This window comes from Barbatula barbatula, assembly GCF_947034865.1.
Source record: "Barbatula barbatula genome assembly, chromosome: 25".
Taxonomy (NCBI): Eukaryota; Metazoa; Chordata; class Actinopteri; order Cypriniformes; family Nemacheilidae; genus Barbatula; species Barbatula barbatula.
In genome coordinates this window covers 16,828,331-16,851,151 of record NC_136788.1, presented here as the reverse complement: position 1 = coordinate 16,851,151, position 22,821 = coordinate 16,828,331, and the positions used below count along the sequence as shown (strand labels likewise).

General features: G+C 42.3%; 2 protein-coding genes across 2 annotated transcripts; one reads left to right on the top strand and one right to left on the bottom strand.

The window, feature by feature from the left end:
- Window positions 1-1,075: 1,075 nt before the first annotated feature.
- On the bottom strand, window positions 1,076-5,177 carry szl (sizzled). Its single transcript, XM_079449604.1, has 4 exons — window positions 2,646-5,177; window positions 2,392-2,561; window positions 2,161-2,253; window positions 1,076-1,707 (listed from the first exon to the last, which is right to left on the bottom strand). The coding sequence occupies exons 1-4, from the start codon at window positions 2,921-2,923 to the stop codon at window positions 1,397-1,399; spliced, it is 852 nt and encodes a 283-aa protein (XP_079305730.1). The 5' UTR covers window positions 2,924-5,177; the 3' UTR covers window positions 1,076-1,396.
- A 4,875-nt stretch (window positions 5,178-10,052) lies between these two features.
- Window positions 10,053-22,271, top strand: rfx7b (regulatory factor X7b). Its single transcript, XM_079450083.1, is given in 11 exon segments — window positions 10,053-10,489; window positions 11,188-11,221; window positions 15,081-15,166; window positions 16,457-16,495; window positions 16,984-17,106; window positions 17,191-17,307; window positions 17,481-17,565; window positions 17,707-17,914; window positions 18,367-18,668; window positions 18,750-22,062; window positions 22,065-22,271. Coding segments are annotated over 11 exon segments (4,482 nt in total). The 5' UTR covers window positions 10,053-10,391; the 3' UTR covers window positions 22,142-22,271.
- Window positions 22,272-22,821: the final 550 nt, after the last annotated feature.

Here is a 22,821-nt window from a genome sequence, read left to right as displayed (position 1 = left end):
CCTAATTTTCTCATTTGTTTTTTGCAAATCTTCGTTTTCTTATGTATTATTTTTTCTAAACTATATAATTGTATTTTGGTAGGAGTTCTGTACCACCATATTACACTGTGTATGGGCATGACAAATTAAACTTGAAAGTTAATAGTTTTATATTGAAACACATGAATACGTTAAAGTCTATGCGAGGCTTAATGTTAATTTATGAATTGATGTCTTTATTTTTGAAGATCTTATGAGCGCCTCCCCTAAAACTGGAACTTTATTTACTGCCGTAGTTGTTTTCCGATGCCTCTCTCAGACAGAGAGATTTAGTCCATTATGAGGTGGAGTCACTAAAACGCCAGTTCATGTGAACCCATTTGAAGCTTTTATTCCTTTTATAGGACGAGGGAAAAAATTAGAGCCCTCATTCAGAGTTTTTCCAGTTCTCTCGCTGCGAGACCAGCTGTGAAAGGTCTCTCTCCTCTTTTCTCTCCACGACCTCTTTAAAACAGCCGTTTCTCAATAGCTTCTCTTCTTGCGGCTCTCATGCGCTGAATGATGGGCCAGGCTCTGTGAATTACACGGCACAATGCAGGGAAACCCGGGGCAGGGCCCAATCTTTTCAGCTCCGCCGCCCCTCCTGACTGCATCTGTTTGCCAGAGAGACGCACTTAAATCTCTCTGACACATCACTAAAGACCTCAACTGCACTCGAGATACTTTAAACGCCATATACTGTAGTGTACTTTAGTATTTACCATAGTAAACTCTCATATTACCTGTAGTGAATTCTGCAATACTAAATTGCATCCTCTACTATACTTTTCATTGTATAGTATTCTCCAGGATTAACTGGTTAAGTGATAAACTGTTGTGAATACTGTAGTACATGTTAATATTTACTATGGTAAGGTTGAAAATGCTGTAGTATCTATAGGGATTTTACTATAGTAAATTGTGAAGTATACTTTAGCATTTTTGTAGAAGATAGTAATATTGGTCATTTAACTTTGTAATTAGATCCTAATGTATTAATTGACAACCGCACAAAAATCTGCTGTGCATGACTTTAAAAGGTACAACCACAAATATTCAGTTTAGAAACACATTTATTATTTACAGCACACAGACAATGAAAACAGACATATATACGCTTACATCTGAATATCTTTCTTTACAAATTACCTCTCGGATAGAAATATTAATCTTTACAATTATTTTACTCTCTATGTACAACATTTGGAGTGCATCTCAAGTCAGTGAGATCAAAGAGCCGTGTTTGTGAGAGCAGTTACACGCCCGCCAGACAGGGGGCAGTAGAGAGCTGCTCCATTCAGTTGTACCTGAAACAGTCTTCTGTTTAAAAGCCTCTCTGTTTGGACATCATTTCAGGTATGGTAAAGTCTCTCTTGTTTCAGCACTTGTGATGTTTCCATTTGCGTGTCGCGGCGGTGATGTGGAGGTCTTTTTTGAGCCACGGGAAGAGGTTGGACACCTCGATGGATCCGTTGGGCCTCATGGTTCCGGTGATGAGGTAGAGCTGAGCGCGTCCGGGCCGGACCAGCGTGTGAGCGCATCTGAGGTTGATGAGGAGCCAGCGCTGCAGGAGACTGGCGGTGTCGTAGGGGAGCAGAGGACCTCGCTGGATAAACTCCACGTGTCCCTCCACCATCAGCTCTGGGTCTGAGGAGGGCAGACGACGGCGGGAGATCTTGGCTTTCACAGCTGCAGGGAGAAGAAGGGGAGAAGGTGAGTTCGTGAAAATATATTAATTTAAAAAAATAAGGCTTTTTCATCGACTTTGTGGCTGTGAGACACACTTCGGCATCACTTCGAAGGACCCTTTTTAAAGAAAAGTCAAATTTAGATGTCTTTCCAGAAGTCAAATTAAGCAAAAATATAATAAAATGCACACACGCACGCACGCAAACATAAACTTATTTTTTTAATTTATCCAGTTACAGTGTTTTGCAAAAATATTTGATCTTTGTTATAACATTTTTGCGTACATTGGCCACTTCACGATAGCGATAGAAGAAACATTTTCGTCTGTATGGTTTCATAAATAACCTTTGAACAACGCAAACTAGTTTTACTTCCTTTTTATAACTTTTATTTTCAGGAGTAAACAAGAGCTTGAAAACCAGATGCGATGTTCTAAACAGATTCGTTCTTTACCAAAGTCATTGAGACACAGAGCGTCCATCACACTTTTCAGAGACGGCACTTCTTCCACGGGTGGACAGGTTTGGCAGGCGGGCTGAGGAAATTCTGTGGGTGCAAGAATATACATTCAGCTCAAAGTCACAAATGAAGTCATGAGATCCGTCTACACGTCAAACCAGAATGAAAATGATTGTTAAATTGACTACATTTCTATTGCTATTCGTGTTTTACAGTGAGTCTCACCTTTAGAGAAAGCGCTGATGTGTTTGGGTAAAGGAGTCAGACATGTGTCGTCCTGCTCTGGAAAGCGCTCACAGTTAAGAGCTTCAGGCCAAGCGTGTCCGTGACAGGCCAACACTGGTGCGCAGCTGTCCCGCACGGCCCGGCACACGCTACGACAGGGCTGAATAAACCTACAGAGACACAAGCACCGAGTTTAGAGGAGAAAACAAACAACCTGTGAGCTCAAGTGCGTCTCAAAACCTCTCTGAACATACCTGTCCAGACACACCGGAGCGATGAGAGAGCAAACGAAAGCCCTGGCCTGAGGATGGCAGCCGGTATGAAGCAGTGTTTTCCAGTCTTCAGATCGAGGAAGCGCTTCTTCAACGCTGCTGTGACCCAAGAGGTTAGGCAGTCTCATTTCAGAATACGGCACGTCCTGACAGACGCTCATCTGATGGGGAACCGGGACGCAGCGAGTGGTCTGGCCCAGGTCGAAGGCTCCGCTACGGGCCACGAGAGAGAAGACGATCAGGATGCTGAAAAGATCCATGATTCCCGAGAGAGAGGTCCGCCGAGTCCAGAGAGAGAGGGAATGATGAGGAGGTCTGATGTGTCTGGCTTTATATAGAGGCGGGCAGATGTTATCAACGGCACATCAGAGCCGCAGACAAGGTGACAAGCAGGAGATAATGGCCCCCAGACTTTGGGGGGGGGGCCGAGGGGGGGACATTAAATACACAATCAAACAAGTCAAGCATTACACGGCCCCATTGAGCTGACGCTTGTAATGAGTCACATGGGCTGAACCACCAGCTATACCATCATGAACTAAAGAAACATCACCGTATGCCAACACTTCAGATAAAAAATATGAATTTAATGTTGATCGGGGTGGAATTTGTAACACATTTAAATGTCATTTAGTGATGCAACGTGTGAATACATCCTCATCAAATAGGTGATTCTATGTGATCCGGTGGTTTCGGTGTAGAATTAATTGAAATTGAAAACAAATGTTGCTCGAAATCTGCAATCGTTTGCCCCAAAAAAATACATTCGTACACAATTTTGTGTTATTCACCAGTTACAAAACATCTTTCATTTAATTAGATTTCTGCATCATGTTTTATCATTTTTCATTGTTGTACAGAAGCAATAGCACAGAAAACAAATTGTATTTACTTTGTTAAGCATATCAGCAAACTGTTGTGTCAGGTATATCATATCGTACAGTGGTTGTATATGTTAAATACAACTTGGGTATTTAGTAAAAAAATATATTTTTAAAAACAAAATACATTGTATTGTAGAAAACACCTTTCATCAGACGTACAAAAGCGGTCTGTATGATTTTATCAGATTGTGTCAAAATGTATGTGAGATGTACATTAGCAAGAGAAACTGTAAAAACAATTGTCTTAGGGATTGTAATCAGAATATATTTTTAATAAACTAATAGCACACATTTCTCTTCTGTAAACAAGAACACAATGTGTGTTTATGATTGTAACAGTTTCTCTTTATTCATGAATAAACTATTATTAAAATACATTTTAACACTATGTTCTGTTGGCGGGTATAATCGTATTATAAAATCATCGATGAACATTGAAAATGATTTCATTGACCGGCTGACATCTGAAGAAGCTCATGACAGCGCTTCACATTCTATGTTGCTTCATAAACAGCTGCATACGTGTTCGAACACACGTTCATTTATCTTGAGAATATTTAACCGTCTTGGAACGAATGGAGCAAATGTTGATTTTTGCTCTAAAACGTGTTGCCGTTCGAGCTGAACTTCTGTCTGGTCTACATGGAGACCAGCATCCAGACAGGCGTCTCCAGCTCGCTGACAGCTCCTCGCTGTCTCCAACATGTCAATTTGAGCTTCCTCTGCCAGCGAGACCTCTGTCTGCCATTAACCGCTCGAGTGTCTGCAGTCTACCTGTCCTGAGCTCACCTTTGATCTGCATTCACATTTAAATGTGCTGGACTCGTGTTGGCCACGTATTGTGCTCTTAATGTCTGAGACGCTCTTAAAACAGTGTACTTCACTGGATTATCTCACATTAGTGCTCGTATCATTTGCATTTATAGCCCTTGACTTCTGCAGTCTCTCTGTGTCTATGAATGCCGCTCGAGCAGCGTCTCTTGCTTTGTTTGTGGCTTACACTGGATTGATTCATATAGATTTCATTATTGGCAGATTTGTGTTTGATTTGTTTAAGGCTTCATTCACAAACCTCAAAGGTTGTTTTGAGTTTTCACACAATGAGATGTTCTTTCCACTTTTCAACTAGTGATGACGTCTTTAAAAGCTCTGCGGGAATATAGAAATGTATATGTATGACTGAAACAGATTTCACAGATTTATGTACATTTTCAGGCCTGGAAATCACATTTCTTTATATTTTCTATATTTTGAAGGCCACGAGGAGACTATAATATTTCATATAACATAAATTCCGTGATGAATATACATTTTTGACTTAATTTTAAGATTCATATATATATCCTATTTATTTGTACAATGACCTCGAGCTTTCTTATTTCTTATTGGTTTTGAACACACGTAATTTAGTGTAAATCTGTATGTTTAGTGTATCTACGCTTTGGCAATGTAAAAGCTCTTGAATCCAAGGTTATTTTAGTTTGAAACGTTTGAAAACCTCAAAATTATTGGAAAAACTGAAATGTTGCCTCAAAAACTATGTGCAATAAAGCACTACAGTTATAATAATAAAAATAAAGAAGTAATTCATCTTATATATCTACATTAAAAATAAACCAATCAGTTATCAAATGACAAAAACATAAACCAAAATTTCTAAAACTTTAACTTAAACGAACACAAAAAGCAAAAATTAAAATAGTAATAAAGCTCGAATCAAAACTATAATGACATCTTTTGAGTAGCCTTACACATTTTCCTAACCTATGTGGAACTAACTTCACTTGAGACTCTGGAAAGTGTGAAAAGCTGCTCGCAGACCGACATAAAACGCTCCGAGACACACTCGAGTCGTTGCCACGTGTCTGACAACAGCCTGATGCCCGAGCTGGAGCCCGCTGGAGGATAGTTCTGTCTGCGCTCCAGACGTCTCGAATCTGTCTCGTATCACTTGCCAGAGCCGTATTAAAATCTTCAACAGGTTGAATGTGATGAAAAGTTGTCGTGGGAAGCGCACGGTCAGACAGATTAATGGCCGGCTCTGGTCCTGTCGGCCCCAGTCTTCCGGGCCTCTTTACTGCAGGTCTGAGTCGGGACAGACGGCAGCTACTGAGGGACCTAACCGAGCAATTAGAGACACATACCCATTTAGGAGAACAATAGAGTGCATGCGTTAAGTTAAGCACCCCCTCTCGTCGCTGATTACCCCCCGGCTACTTGTTATTCTTTCTAACGGCCCTCCTGCCCCTCTCTGGGGTTTGTGTTTGGATTGTTTATATGGGAAGGCTAATGAGAGTCATTCAGTCGGTCTGTGATCAGGGTTGAAGAGAAGACAGCGTCTACTTGACTTATCCCATCACATAAACATAGAAATGAAGCATCGATGCTGTGATGGATAGAATGATTTGCATAGATTCCATTTCAATAGTATGACTGACATCGGCCGAGTGTATGAACATTGAACAGACACACACCGTAGATTTTAAATGAGGAACAACGTTTAGAAATGATGTTTTTGAAGTATTGATTTACATGTACAAATGCCAGAAGTGTTCTGGGAGAGTTTGGTTTAGGATTGGGGAATGAAATATATAGTATATGTACGGTATAAAAGTCAATATATGTCTATGGAAAGACATGAAACATTGGAATACAATACGTCCGTCTGTCTTTTTTGACATTTTTTAGGCTTGTCTTCTCAAATACAATGAAACTTTTCTCATTAAAAACAAATGAGTTACATGATTGTATGGAAATTAGTATACAGATCAAAAAGACTTTAAAACTTTACAACACTTCACTGTATAATGCAAATAAACTGTTTTACAATTTATACAGAATTTTATCTACAAATTTGACGAAGGGTTTCTTAGATGTCACATCCCCGAACTTGTTTAATGCTATTAACAATTTGTTGTTTTGAAATACAATCATGAAAAATATTGATAAACATTGAGTTCTTTTGCATGAAATTTTAAAGTTACATTTATTTACGACCATTGATTTCTGTTGAGAAAGTTATGTATGGACATTCCCGTTTTTATGTATTTTTATGAACAAAAACAGAAAACCGAGGAAAATAGATTGGTGGAGAGTCTGAAGAGAACACCCTGCCCAATTAAGTTCTTTGAATTTTAAATGTTTGTTTTGAATTGATATTCCTTGAAAAGGTCATGTACATTGAGATTACCACATTAAAATGAATGGTGTATGAGTATATAACAGTTTATGTGACAAATAAAACATTTAATCTTGAATAACATGTTGTGTTTGTGCAACATTTCATAAGTTTTCTCTCTCTGTTCACAAATATAATGTGGTTAAGTCGGCCTTAAACGGAAGTAGCGATAGTTTTTTCTTCCCTATCGTGACGTTTATCCGAGTGAAACAACTTCTGAAATGAATATAAATGTGGGCAGGATTTAATTTCGTTTATCGAGTACTGATTGGGTCATTAAACGTTGGGTGTTGCCAACAAAATGGATTCAGAATTTTTTATTCCAATCTGTCAGTCATGCAGCCCCGCCCTCACGCCATTCTGCGTGAACAAGAGGGGGAGGAGGTTAACGTTTTTAATTAAAAATTACACGTCCAAAATATTCATTTAAAACTCATGATGTGCTCTGCTAAATCATTTATAATTAATACAGCAACACTGTGTAAATCAATCTGAATTGACAGTTTTAATTTCATGGTGACTTTAAATTGTGAACAGGCTGTATAAAGTCGTGTTAAAACGTCAAGTTAAAAGTCCTTATGTATATTTTTTATTTGACTTATCACAGCAGCAGGGGGCAGTACAGAGTCACAGCAGCAGGGAGCAGTACAGAGTCACAGCAGCAGTACAGAGTCACAGCAGCAGGGAGCAGTACAGAGTCACAGCAGCAGGGGGCATTACAGAGTCACAGGGGCATTACAGAGTCACAGGGGCAGTACAGAGTCACAGCAGCAGTACAGAGTCACAGCAGCAGTACAGAGTCACAGCAGCAGGGGGCATTACAGAGTCACAGGGGCATTACAGAGTCACAGGGGCATTACAGAGTCACAGGGGCAGTACAGAGTCACAGCAGCAGGGGGCATTACAGAGTCACAGGGGCATTACAGAGTCACAGGGGCAGTACAGAGTCACAGCAGCAGTACAGAGTCACAGCAGCAGTACAGAGTCACAGCAGCAGGGGGCATTACAGAGTCACAGGGGCATTACAGAGTCACAGGGGCAGTACAGAGTCACAGCAGCAGGGGGCATTACAGAGTCACAGGGGCATTACAGAGTCACAGCAGCAGTACAGAGTCACAGCAGCAGTACAGAGTCACAGCAGCAGTACAGAGTCACAGCAGCAGGGGGCATTACAGAGTCACAGGGGCATTACAGAGTCACAGGGGCATTACAGAGTCACAGGGGCAGTACAGAGTCACAGCAGCAGGGGGCATTACAGAGTCACAGGGGCAGTACAGAGTCACAGCAGCAGGGGGCATTACAGAGTCACAGGGGCATTACAGAGTCACAGGGGCAGTACAGAGTCACAGCAGCAGGGAGCAGTACAGAGTCACAGCAGCAGGGGGCATTACAGAGTCACAGGGGCATTACAGAGTCACAGGGGCAGTACAGAGTCACAGCAGCAGTACAGAGTCACAGCAGCAGGGGGCATTACAGAGTCACAGGGGCATTACAGAGTCACAGGGGCATTACAGAGTCACAGCAGCAGTACAGAGTCACAGCAGCAGTACAGAGTCACAGCAGCAGGGGGCATTACAGAGTCACAGGGGCATTACAGAGTCACAGCAGCAGGGGGCAGTACAGAGTCACAGCAGCAGTACAGAGTCACAGCAGCAGTACAGAGTCACAGCAGCAGGGGGCATTACAGAGTCACAGGGGCATTACAGAGTCACAGCAGCAGGGGGCAGTACAGAGTCACAGCAGCAGTACAGAGTCACAGCAGCAGTACAGAGTCACAGCAGCAGGGGGCATTACAGAGTCACAGGGGCATTACAGAGTCACAGGGGCAGTACAGAGTCACAGCAGCAGGGGGCATTACAGAGTCACAGGGGCATTACAGAGTCACAGGGGCAGTACAGAGTCACAGCAGCAGTACAGAGTCACAGCAGCAGTACAGAGTCACAGCAGCAGGGGGCATTACAGAGTCACAGGGGCAGTACAGAGTCACAGCAGCAGGGGGCATTACAGAGTCACAGGGGCAGTACAGAGTCACAGCAGCAGGGGGCAGTACAGAGTCACAGCAGCAGTACAGAGTCACAGCAGCAGTACAGAGTCACAGCAGCAGTACAGAGTCACAGCAGCAGTACAGAGTCACAGCAGCAGTACAGAGTCACAGCAGCAGGGGGCATTACAGAGTCACAGCAGCAGTACAGAGTCACAGCAGCAGGGAGCAGCAGCAGTACAGAGGCACAGCAGCAGTACAGAGTCACAGCAGCAGGGGGCATTACAGAGTCACAGCAGCAGTACAGAGTCACAGCAGCAGGGAGCAGCAGCAGTACAGAGGCACAGCAGCAGTACAGAGTCACAGGGGCAGTACAGAGTCACAGCAGCAGGGAGCAGCAGCAGTACAGAGGCACAGCAGCAGTACAGAGTCACAGGGGCAGTACAGAGTCACAGCAGCAGGGAGCAGCAGCAGTACAGAGGCACAGCAGCAGTACAGAGTCACAGCAGCAGGGGGCAGTACAGAGTCACAGCAGCAGTACAGAGTACAGGGTGCTCAATAATACAGTTAACTCTGCCTCTGTAAGGCAATTTTTAAATATAAATACTGTATTTGTAAATACGATTTCAAAGCATATTTTGGCATACAATAGATATGTGTCTATAAAACTACTAAAATGAGGACACCCATGGAAATTAAGAGTTTTATTACTCGTACAAATAAATTTTCTTGGTACTAAAAACCTCCCGTGACGTTCCGCACATCTAAATACGCAAGCAAAACACATGCACGTTTGACTTGAAGTTCTTTTTATGGAGATTTCTGACATTGTCAATGTTGTAGACGCTACAAATATTTAGATAAAGTAATTTCCTTTCTGCTTAATCGATTTATTGTTGTAGGCCAGTTTCATATTCACAAATGTCGATGGTCAAAAAAGAAACCCAACTTTACACAGGCTGTGTCAATATTTTAAACCATTGAAGTGTGTAAGGAACTCTTTAGACTTTTTTATTATTATTATTTGTATGTATACAATGTTGTTTGTTAACCTGAATCGTCCCATGCTGTTGATAATCAAGCATGAATAAAAAAATAGAAAGAAATAAGTCATTTAACGTCGATGCGTGATGACGTCATGGCGCGTTTCCCTGAAAGCGCTTAACCGAACCGCGTAAACATCGACGCGATAGTTTCGAGCTTCGCTTTAATAATGAGGTCATCTAATAGACTTCCGTCGATTTACGCAATAACTGTGAGTTTCTCGTCACGGTGATGACGGATAAGCAGTAAACTAGCATCACGCGCGTGATGTCATGATAGTTCACCGTTTAGCGACGACGACTGACCCTCACAAACACAACAACAAACCTGTACACGCACAAGCGCGGTCGCGCGCACGCACGCACACACACCGTGCGCATGCGCAGTCCCCGCCTGCCCGCAGCAGCTCGGTCCGTGGCGGCTGCTGCTGTTTCTGTCCGCCGTACCGAAGATCTCCGTGTTTCTGCGCTCGCGTTCTCGCCCGTCGTCGATGCGTCCGAATCCGTCCTCCGGGCCCGCGCTGCTCGCTCCGAACGGGCGCTAAAGGCACATGTGATCCCGTCACCGGGCGTTATGCGCTCGGATGAGGCCTACACGCTGAAGCCGTCCTGCTCTTCCTCATCCTCCTCATCCTCACCGTGATGGCAGATGATCAACAGCAGCAGCCCGGTGCTCTCGGGTTCCTGCAGAGCCCCGAGGCGACTGCGCTGCAGTACGATAAAATCAAGAACTCCATTTGGTGAGGAGTCCGATCGCGGTCCGATCTCGAAAACACATCAGCGCCGTCTGGTGCACATCTGGGCGCCGAAAGGGAGGGGATGGCACCTGCGTGCATGTGATGTCTTGCGTTTGATGTTTTGCATTGGCGTGGCGATGTGGCCGGTTTTTTGATGTCGTCAGACGTCTGATCGCTGTCTGATCTCAGAGACACAGCAGCACCATCTCGTGCGCATCTGTCCACAGACAGAGAGCGAGCGCACCTTGCATGCGACTGATGTTTTTCATTTGCATGCAGATATGACCGGTTTTGTACCTCTGATGCTGCTGGCTTGTTTACATGAAGTGTTGCGGTGGATGTCTTTATGTTATTGCATGAGGATGTCTGATTGTTGATGTCTGATTGTTGATGTGTGCTGTCATGGCATTGCTAGGAAATGATGTCTGATTTCGTTGCTCGAGGTGGCAGGTGCATCGCATGCAACGTCTGACTGTTGTGTGATGTCTGTGCACGGATCGTTGATTTGATTAAATGGGATTTATATATATTTTGTATTTGTCTGATTGCATGGGTTGTCTCATGTGGATGCACGTGGGGTCTTGTTTATTTCTATATCTGTGTTTCTATTGGCCTGTGTAATACATATATTACAGTGTATACAATTTAAATAAGTCAAATCTAAATGCACGGCGCTAATCTTTGTTTTTCTTGTTTTACAGCAAATCTGTACAATCAAAAGTGGAAACTATATTGGTAAGTTTTTTTCACGAAATATAAATCTTCACGTCATATGAATTGTGTGTGCCATGTTAGGAGCTGCTGTAAAATCAAACAAACACGCTTGTGTTCCCAGTCTATTGCCTTTATTTTTCAAATTGTTTGTGACGTCTGTGTATGATGCCAAAAAGCTCAAAACTTGCCTTTTACTTCATACAGAACTTATCCAGCTGTTTAAGTGTGTGCACTAGGAAAGAATTGGCGTAAAGTGCACTTCACATTACATAGTGTGTGTATACTGCTTACTGAAGTTGAATGTGGAATTATGTACACATTTTAAACTTGAATACATATTTAGTTGTGTCTAGTATACATTAAGACTGTAGTGTACTTTAGTATTCATTTTTTCGGGCTGTAGTGTAAAGTCTTTAGGAGTATAGTAGGCCTACACGTAGTTTTGGACTATAGTATACATTGTTTTAGGTTCTAGTGTATTGTAGGACTGTGTTCTCGGTTTCGTACTGGATTGTTTAAGAGTGACACTATAGTAAGTACTGCGGTATACATTGCAGTTTGGATCGTAGTATACAGGTTTCAGACTGTGACATACATTAGTACACAGCGTCCAGTTTTCATCTGCAGTTTTTGTCCATTTTTTCTGAGAGTGACATTGTCCGATAAGCGTGCGCACTTTGTTATTTAAAGTATGGGATTTAAAAAGTAAATATTGTTTCGTGTGCAGTGCATCGTGGGATACAGGAGCGTGCAGCGTTCTCTCTCTGGTTGTGTATTTTACACATATTTGCAAATGTAGTGGGTGATTCAGGCATCCCGAGGTTTCAACATTTCTGCAATGCAAATTTAACGAACGTTTACTTTTCAGATGCAAAAACAAAACGAAAGCTGTGAGCGCACTTGATTCATAAAAGTTTGGGTTATGAACGGTAGTCATGAATGGTGTATGATGTCGTCCTGTAGTTTTCTGGGACGGGCTGATAAGATTGACGTGTTTGTTGGCAAGACAACGAGATGTTTTTTATTAATTATTTTAACTCCCTGCAGTCTAACTGATGTTAACAGATCCTTCAGCAAAGTGAGAGAAACCAGATAAAATATCCTCAACTGTAATTGTATCCTCGACAAAGCAACAAGCACACATCATGTGTTTGTCATGGCATTTGTAGTTATGTTAACAGTGATTTGAGGAAGTCAGATCATTTGTGGCTCTCAGGATTCATTCATGTGTGCTGCTGTTGTTCTTCAAGCGAACAGATTCTCTTCTTAGGAGACAATCGCATAAAAAAAACCTTTCGAATGTTTGTGTCAAATATTAGAAGTCACACAAAACTCACCATAAGAACATGTTTTATCCATGGAAAGTCACGCACGTTATTAAGGGACACGCGCTGTACATTCTACAGGGCTCGGTTGTTCTTTTATAACATAATATAAAGCAAATAAAGAACGTTATTTGAAAACAAATTTTTGCAAATGTGAAAATACTGATTGTAGTTTATCGACTTATACATCCATCCAGAGACAAAGTTATTTCAAAGTGAAATAATGTTGTTCATCTGATGTTGATTATTGGGCTATGCAATGTTGTTTTTGTGTCGTTTTGAATGGCAATTGCACTGGATTTGCTACACCAATCTGGCAACCCTTGCAGAATATACTTCATGATTTATCTAACTTGTATAAACTAAAGTTATAAACCATTTTAATGTGTACAGTCAGGATGGCCAAATAAATAGTCTGATCAATTTTAATTCCTAGAAGTTTCCATCTGTTGGTTGTGTGTTCATGCTTTCCAGTGTTTTGACATGAATTCATCCATCATTTGGTAATATGGCAAATACTAATACTCACAATATTGTCTGCGTGTTTCCTTTATGTGGCACGCCTTCACATCACATTTCTGCATAATGCACATAATGCATTGCATTGCAGTGTTTGATTAATTTACATTGATATGGAAATATATACGTAGATGGACAATAATAAAATCATGTTGTATTCGGTCGTCTCTAAACGAGACTAATAAAACCTGCAAAGTGCTAAATGAATGTGATGGAAATGGTGCGGTGGATAACTTGTAAATGGAATTGTTGTTTCTGTCTATTGATCATTTTGCACATACACGTGTACTATTTACATATGAACTCACACAGTATATTCGAGGTGTTTTTTATTTATTTGACATTTATGCATTTGGCAGATGCTTTTATCCGAAGGGATTGTATAGAATGATACTATACATTTGTATGTATGTGTAATCCCTGGGATCGAACCCATGACCTTGCGTTGATAGCACAGTGTTATACCAGGAAAGCTTATTTATTGTATTACTTTTTACTTTTATTTAAGCAATACTTGTTCTGTGTTTATTTATTCTTTTAATTTCATAAATGTTTTGAGTATTTGTGTTCCCTGGGGGTCAAACCCGTTTTCTATCATCTGAGCTTGTTGAGGACACCTAAAGAACACCTAAATGATGTTGTTTCTGCTTCATCCCTGAACTTCATCGGCTTTTGGGTACAAAACAAAAACATTCACAAAGGACTGTAGATCGCTTGTGTAAGTGTAGAGCGTATGCGGTTGGTAAGGAACATTGTGTTCATTTAGAAGGTGTGGTCAAAGCTTTGGACGTGGCTCATCCAATCAGAATTAAGATGTAAACATTTGTCATTCTAAATATAGTTCAATGCAATTTAGTGTGCAGTACACGGTACAACCTGTGAAATAGTCTGGAAAGATTATTGTGAATAATACGGTTTCTTGCGTGTATGGCCTGTTGCTTCTGTTTAGCCAATCAGAAGAAAGATACAGATTGTTTACATCATGATTTACTGCTACAGTTGCTCCATACATACTTTATATTGTGATAAAACTAATCTTATTTCAAAATCACAGAGATGTGCGTGCATTCAGAGGACACAAGAGATGACGTTATAAATCTTTACAGACAGGGTTATGCTGGATGTCTCTATTGGCTGAGAGCTTCCTTGAAGCCCCACCTGACACGTCGCACTGTGTGTTTAGGAAATAAGATGCGAATTGTCGTTTTATTATTTTTCATGCACATTGTCTGACACGTCTCTCCTCATTCACGAGCACTGGTTTCCCCTAGCAACAACGAGACAAATAGAACAGGAAGAGGTGCGAGGTATTCATTCCCAGCAGCCAATTGAAAGTGAGGTAGGGCGGAGCCCACGCTGAAAAGATGCTACTGTGAGCGTGTCAGTGTTGACATGCATGTTCACTGTCAGGGTTCACATGGCAACCGCCCGAGACTCCTGCAGGATTGTCGTATGCGCAGACACACTCCGGTGTGTTTTTGTGCCCGTAGCGTTCTCCTTCTAGTGCCCGCAGGGGAAGAGAAAACAATGATGTCATGGGCCGTACGAGAACCGGATTGACTGTAAAACAGCCACGTGAACGGTCCAGTTCAAGGTTGTTATTATTAAAACAAACACGTTCAATTTATGATTTTAAAAACGAAAAGAAAATAAGTTGAGCCAAATACAAACTGAAAATAAATTAAACAAAAAGAGTTGTACAAACACGAAAATAATGCAAAAAAGTTAAACACTAAAACGAATATGAAAATAAAAGCTTTAATCAAAATAAAATACTAAATCAAAAGTATAATTGAGTCTTAAACTATAATTTTGAAGATCAGGGGCCTTAAGGACCCAAAATAGCCCGATTTCTCACTGAAATAAACTTATATTATATAACAATTCTTTTCATCTTTTAACATGCGGTCATGTGATTAAAAATGTTGTGATGTTGTGAATAAGTGGCGGTTGGCTTGACATCAGTGTCTTGTCACTTGTGTTTTATTTCAATATAATGCAAACTTATGCTCTTCTCGTGTGTTTTATTCGCGCAGCAAGATGTTGAGAAGTTTACAGACATTGAGAAACTCTACCTCTACCTCCAGTTGCCTTCTAGTCCCAGCAGTGTCCATGAGAAAAGGTACATCCTACAATAATATTCTTCATAACATTTAATTTAACATTTTTCTGTTGACTCATAGCATATATATCTCATATTTACATTTGAATGTGGTCTCTCAATGCATATTTAGTGACCCTTATGAAAATTAAATGTGGTTTAACTGTGGTTGTTTGGTTTATTCCTAGGAAAACTATGGTTACTACACAATAATAAAACCATGCTTAATTTTCTAAAGTGTAAACATGCACAAAAGTCTGAGTTGACCACGATCATTAAAATGTTTCCGTTGTCATTTCTCCTACTTTTGCATTTGTTGTTTGTTTCTATGCATTGACAGTCATATGAGCTAGACATTTCATCACTTAAAGCCGTCTTGTATTTATTATGTAGGGCTGTCAATTTAGCTCATTCATATTGTACGGCCATTTTGTTTTTTAAATGATGTAGTTAACATGTGCGCTAAAGTAACGCCAATTATTTCTGCACCATGACCCAAATGTCATATTTTCCTGCCGATTTGAGATTAACATTGCATTTGTTTATAATGTGAAGCCACATGGATACAGGCAAGGTACTCTGAAAAAGTAATGAATTACTAGTTATTAATGACATATTCAATAGTGTAATTAGATTACTGTACAAATGACTCTCTCTTAAAAGTAAAAAAATGACTTACTACTTTCTATATCCTACATCAACCTTAATTCATGAAGTGATTCAAGGATATACATGAAACCGCTCTTCTTATTCGTTTTTAATACATAAAGTTAGTTATATAATTAACTGACCAACGTATTACAAAAGTGAGAGTTACACATCAAAGGATGGATTTTAAAGTTTTGATGTCAATTCCACTATTGCACACACATATATTACACACAGTATTTAGTTTAATGACATCAGACGTAACTAATGAAATTACATAAAAAACAGAAAAGTAACTAGTTACACCCAACACTGGGTACAGGACACATTTTTGCACTTATCGGACGTATCGACAGAATGCACAAACACATCCTTTGTGAATTGATCCTAAAAAAAATAAAGGAATGATTAAAAAACTGTAAATTGACTTGTTACAAATGTTTATGATGTGTATGTATTTTGTTTAGACAGTTTTGTTCCCAGCAGTTATTAATGTCTTGTGATTAATTGTGATGAATGAATTTGCATATGTCATGGAATTATTATTTGATTGACAGCCCTGAAATTATGACATTGCAATATCAGCGTCTTGTATTTTATCATTTGTTTATTATGTGTCTACCATGTTCACCCCTTTTTCCCAACATGATGTTCCCAACATAGAACTGACACTCAGAGAGGTTCTGCGAGTCCTGCGACATGGTATTAAAACTTTCAAACTATATTAAAGGGAAAAGCATTCTTAAAGGGACAGTGCACCCAAAATCCCATTCTTTACTCGCCCTCATGTCTATAAGAGCTGTAATGACTTTCTTTGGTCTCGCACGTGTCAAACTATTCGGATGACAATTTGTAGCTTTGTGTTTCAAAGACACCAAACTCATCATGGTTTTAGAAGATTTTAGATGTGGCATGGGTTGTTTTATGTACGTCTGGGGCTCGACAGCTCCAGTCCCCATTTACTTTCATTAGATTGAAAGGAACGATGATAATGAATGGGGAATGTCCCTCAGAAATTCCCCTTCTGGATTTCACAGAAGAACTAAAGATATCCTGGTTTAGATTGACATGCGGGTGAATAAACGATGTCAGAGTTTTCATTTTTGGGTGAACTGTGCCTTTTAAGTCTCACAGATTTCTGGGGCTAGAAGATGAATGTTTTAAGCTTTCTTCTTCGGTTTTCTCCCAAGTGACCAGAATTCCATGTCGTCCAGTCGGACTCAACAGATGTACGCTTTCAATTGGATTCGAAATCATTTGGAAGAGCATCCGGAAACCTCGCTGCCAAAACAAGAGGTGTACGATGAATACAAGTGAGTGTGTTACTTTTGTTTACGCTGCGGTTAAAGGCTAAATGTTTGCTTCTGTGAGCTCATCTTGTTGATGTTGTGTTTCAGGAGTTACTGCGACAATCTGGGATACCATCCGTTAAGCGCGGCTGATTTTGGAAAGATCATGAAAAACGTTTTTCCGAACATGAAGGCACGTCGCTTGGGCATGAGGGGAAAATCAAAATATCCTTTTGTGGTGAAAGTTAAAGCTGTCAACATTGAGGGCACAAGTGTATTTCATAAATCATTATTTAAATGAAGGTGTCTTGACTTGAGATTTGAGGTAAAGTGTGTAATGTGTAGTGTCACCCAACAAACCTGCTAAAATGGATACGTTACCCTTAACCGCGAATCACGTACTGCTACAGCGGTCTGAGGAAGAAAGCGCTGGTGCACATGCCGTCACTTCCTAACCTGGATTTACACAAAACCGGAGATGGGGTCAGTATCCCCTTTCTGTCAAATCCAAAATAAGACTTATTTTAAATGTCCTAATAACAGCAACATTTAAAAAAAGTTTTTACATTGTCATAGAAAGTGTTGTTTTCCTGAAATGTCTCTTCTTTCTTCTGCTTCTGTAAGTGTGAGTTGTTGGAATCGACGGGTCAGTCTCCCAGCGCTGAGGACGAGATGCGTTCGGCAGCATGCGGTCTGGTGTGTGAATGGGCCCAGAAGGTTCTGAGTCGTCAGTTTGACAGCGTGGAGGAACTGGCACGATTTCTGCTTAACAGTCACTATATCGGCACTAAGTCCATGGCGGCTCTCACTGTTATGACTGGAACCCCGACAGGCAAGACGCGATAACATTACTCTCATAACTCCACACGTACAAACTTAGTTGTAAGCGGTCTCTAGCCCTATACGGATGGTAATTGTTTCTCATGAGTTTGTCACAGCAGTGATTATACTGTGCCTATAAGTGGTACAGAAAAATTTATTTAATTCCTGTTTATAAACTGAAAAACGTGTATTGGGACGACCCGTAAAATGACGCTCATGACCTTACAGGACTAACTTTTTTACTAGGAGTACTGTAGCTGAAATATTTAGGAGAACCGACTTCCTTGTAAATGTTGAAAATATCGAAAGTCCCCATTAGAAACAATTACAGGAGACACTTTAAATTCTGTGTGAAGAAAAATGACATTAAGTGTTTGTAAAGGTGTGACAACCTTATTTTCTGTTTGTATGTGTTGTATTTTTGATTTCTAGTTTTAACTTTCTAAGTCTTTCAATTTGTAGGAATGAAAACCCCAACGCCGGCCTCTGCGTTTGTGCCAACCGGTGAAGCCAACGCGTTCCAGCCCCAAATGAAGACCCTCCCTTCACCCTCTGTAGACGCCAAACAGCAACTACAGCGAAAGATCCAGAAGAAACAGCAAGAACAGAAGCTCACCTCTCCTCTGCCCATGGATGCCCAGGCCAGACGGGCGGAGTCGGTGACACCCGGACCCGGGTCCAGTCTCACCTCCTCAAGTCCTGCGTTACTATCCCCTCAGCCTACCATAGGCATTGTGGTCGCTGCTGTACCAAGTCCCATCACAGTAAAAAGATTTTGATTTCAAAGTTATTCAGTTGTGTCCATTGTCAAGATCTAAATTCTTCTTTGTTTACGTCATTTGCAGGTTCAAAGAAACAGACAACTAATGACGTCTCCGAATCCTGTTGGGGCAACAGAGGGAAAAGTTGTACCTGTCAACTTCCAGGTTGTGACGCAATCTGTTAAGCAGTCTCCCAAAACACCCCAGAATGTCTCTGCCAGCCCAGTAGGTGACAGGTTAGCAAGGCACAGATACGCCCAAATATTACCCAAGCCCTCAGCCACCAGCGCCATTGCCCTTCGCTCGCCCCCAACGCTCCTCATCACCAACAGCCCCATCAAGACGGTGATGCCCACGTCTCACGTTAGCTCTGTAAACGTGGTCAAGATGACGGCAATATCTCTAGCACCCAACAGTAGCAGCAACAGCAGTACTACTCCGGCCCCACTGCGGCCTGCCTCGGCTGGAATCAGTAGCACAGTTTCCCAAGAAGAGACACTGCAAGCTCAAAATGGTGCGTCTGCTATGGTGTCCCATGCACCAGGGGTCTGGAAAGCTGGACGTCCTTCCACGACCCTAACACCATCAGCATCCACCACCACCAGTGAGGTCAGATTTACATTCCAGACTGTGAACGAGAGTAGCTCTGTTGTTGACAAACAAATCACTGCTTCAGGGGCATACATAGGACAAAAGAACGAACGAGCCACTAAATTCAGGGCTTCCAGTGAACCGTCTTTACTTATCAAGGCATCTCCTGTGCCTGAAAGAGTGACAAGGGCCAAGAGTGACTCTGCAACCCCTTCGAGTACAATCATGGGGGCCATTGCCCCAAGCAGCAATAACAACAACCAGCCGGAAAGCACCTTGTATTTAACTGTTACAAACCAGAACGTAGATGCTGAATTGTCATCCATTGCCAGAGTCGCAACTGTAAGCACTTCTCTTAAAGATGCCCCTCCAAAAAGCCCCCGAAAACGCTCTGCATCTGTTCTGGAGACACACACAATCCCAGTTAAAAGGGTTTTCATTTCCCAGCAACCTTTGGATTTTAATGCCAATCCGAAGCCTGGTCTCGTAATAGCAGCTAAGAAGATCCAGAGACCTGGAACGCCCGCAAGACCAGAGAGCGCTCCATGCAAAGTGACTCTAAAACAGACCAGCTCCCTTCCAACTCAAATCCTGGCTCTTTCCGATACTCCCATTGGAACTCTGAATGCCTCTCTGACTGTTAATCCTCAAAACTATTCACAAATCAACAATGAAGTTGCTGATGAAACTGTCACAACCGACCACTCCTTACTTCAGCGGATCAGCGAGCATCAACAGGTTTCAAGTGCGGTTTCTCAGGAGGCCTCTGTTGTAAACGAACTCAAGAGCTCATTGCAAGACTTCTCGCAACAGATTCAAGCAGAACACAAGCAGATTGCAGCTATTCCGTTACCGTTGATGGCTCAGGGCCCTGAGGCGTCTGGTCAGCTCACACTTCAGCAGGACATCGTTGATTTCGCTGGAGCTCAAGCTAGCATGGACTATTTCCCATTCAATGATGATGATATGACACAGGACAGTATTGTGGAAGAGCTTGTACAGATGGAGGAACAAATGAAGTTGAATAACAGTTTGCAGTCTTACCTAAGTTGTGTGGACATATCTCTACAAGGTCAAGGTACAGTTGGCCATGGAACTATCATGTCACCTCATCAGACCGGTACACAGTTTTATCACTCTTCTCATAGTAGCGCCACACCGATCCACACGCCAACACCGACGCCCACACCAACACCGACACCTACTCCAACTCCCACCTCCGAAATGCTACCGGGGGGACATAGCTTGACCAGAGAAAGCCCTTGTTCCCGAATAGCACCCGTTACCCCCGTGGACAGCATATTGGGTGGAAGGCATACACCCATCAGCACTCCCCTGTCAAACTGCAGCAGCAGCGTCCCACCGAGCCCTGTTGAGTGCCGCAACCCCTTCGCTTTCACCCCAATCAACTCCAACATAACCGGTTACCACGATACCAGCGTTGTGTCAAGCAGTCCAGTGAAACCCATGCAAAGGCCGATGGCTACCCACCCTGATAAAGCAAAGCTGGAGTGGATCAACAACAGATATAACAGCACTGCAGGGTCTCCTGTCATTTCCAACACCACTACCATTGGAATCCTGCCCAGTTACCAAGATCTAGTTGACGATCACTTCCGCAAACCACATGCCTTCGCCATCCCCGGTCAATCCCTCCAGTCTCAGACGAGACATCAGGAAGGGAATCTGGGAAGGTTGACAACCATGTCTCCAGTGCAACCAACTGCCAAGCAAGAAAGTTTTGCCGTTCCCGCTCCATTAGACAACAAAGGGACAGGAAGCACAACTACATCGGGAGGTGGAACGTTCCGATGTCGAAGCGTCAGCCCGGCGGTTCGGCAGCGTAATCTTAGCGGCACCACCGCACAAACGATCACCACACCAAGGTCTGTTGTTTCTCCCTTCAACTGCCCTCTGACGTCCGAGGTCCTGAGCATTCTCTCCAACAACCAATCAGTGGTCAGCAGCTTAGCTCAGAGGAGCCAATCAGTGCCGCTTAACATCATGATGCAGTCTGAGCTACTTCCTGTCAGTCACCAGGTACAACAAAACAACAGTACTAAGATCACCACAGTGCTCCTTAGCAAGATGGACACCGATGGAGACGATACAGTTCGAGGGCTGGGTGTAAACAACCTTCCCGCCAATTACACAGCACGGATGAACTTAACGCAGATCTTGGAGACAACGCAAGGCTTCCCCGGAGGCCCAAACTATCAAAACCAGCAGCTGCCTCTGGATCCAAGCCCTTCACCTTTTGAACTTTTGACCCAGAAGACGGGTTACCTCATAACCACAGGGGAGGAGCAGGTCACCTTCTCCAGAGACAACGGCCAAGCACAATCAAGCTCCGGACTGCAGCAACAAGAAGAGCTTCAGCTTCAAGAACCACAGCTGGAGCTACAAAATCAACAGCTGCAGCTTCAGGACCAACAGTTGCAGTTGTCAGACCAACAACAGTTAGATGATCCGGATCTCGGCCAACAGCACTTGTTGCCCCAGAGCTCCCAGCAAGATGTTGACAGGGAGCATCAAGAGCAGCTGGATTTCAACTCCACTGTCAAGGACCTCTTGGGAGAGGACAGTCTCAACCCCAGTTCACAGCTCGTCGGGCAGGTGGCGTCTGAACTCAGCGCCGTGGCCTCTGACTTCTCCAGCGATATCCGGTTGACCACCGACCTCGCCAGTAGCATTAATGACCTGAACACTTTGGACACCAACCTGCTGTTTGACCCCAGTCAACAGCAGGACCAATATGAAGACGCCACACTGGAAGAACTGAAGAACGATCCTCTGTTTCAGCAGATTGCAGTGATACTGTGAACTCGGCTGGTTTCGATTGGCTGGAGAACAAAGACCAGCCGACCGTGGAAATGTTGGGATAATGTGATCTCTTGCTCTTTTGTTGTTGTTGTTGATGTGTTGTCGTTGTCGTCATATGCTTTTTGTTCTGTTTTTATTGTGAAATTTGTGTATCCTTTGCATACAAAAATGTTAAATAACGTGTCTGTGCAGCAAAAAAGCTGGACATGGTCCAGTGTGTGAAGTGCCAGCCTTACAGGCATGTGCTTTTCCAACATGTTTTACTGCTTAACAGGTCATTCCAGTAATTTCTCCCTATTCTGGAGTCATTTCCAGCGGTTTCCTCTATATAGGCATCACTCCAGCACAATTTATTGCTAGCATATCTTTTGATTTCATTGCACTGTTTTAACGTCGTAGTGGACGTTGCGGACCCGCAAGTGTCATTTCTCTTGTATTTCAGAGAAATGCAATATTCCATGTGACAAATCATTGACTTTGAGGGAAACTTCCTTCCTAGACAAACAGATGCCTAAATGTGTTATTGGGGCAGATGGCACGTACGACAGAGGTGAAATATCGCCATTTACATATCGTCAATCGTCAGTTCAATGAACTGCAGAGATTTTAGGTGCTATTTGGTGCTGACGTCAACAATCTCATTTACTGAACCGTCATTTGTTTTGTCCAAATAAAAAAAAGTTTTAAGGCCATAACACTTGTACTGTTTAAATCAAAACCGTTGGGGAGGATGAAATCTTTG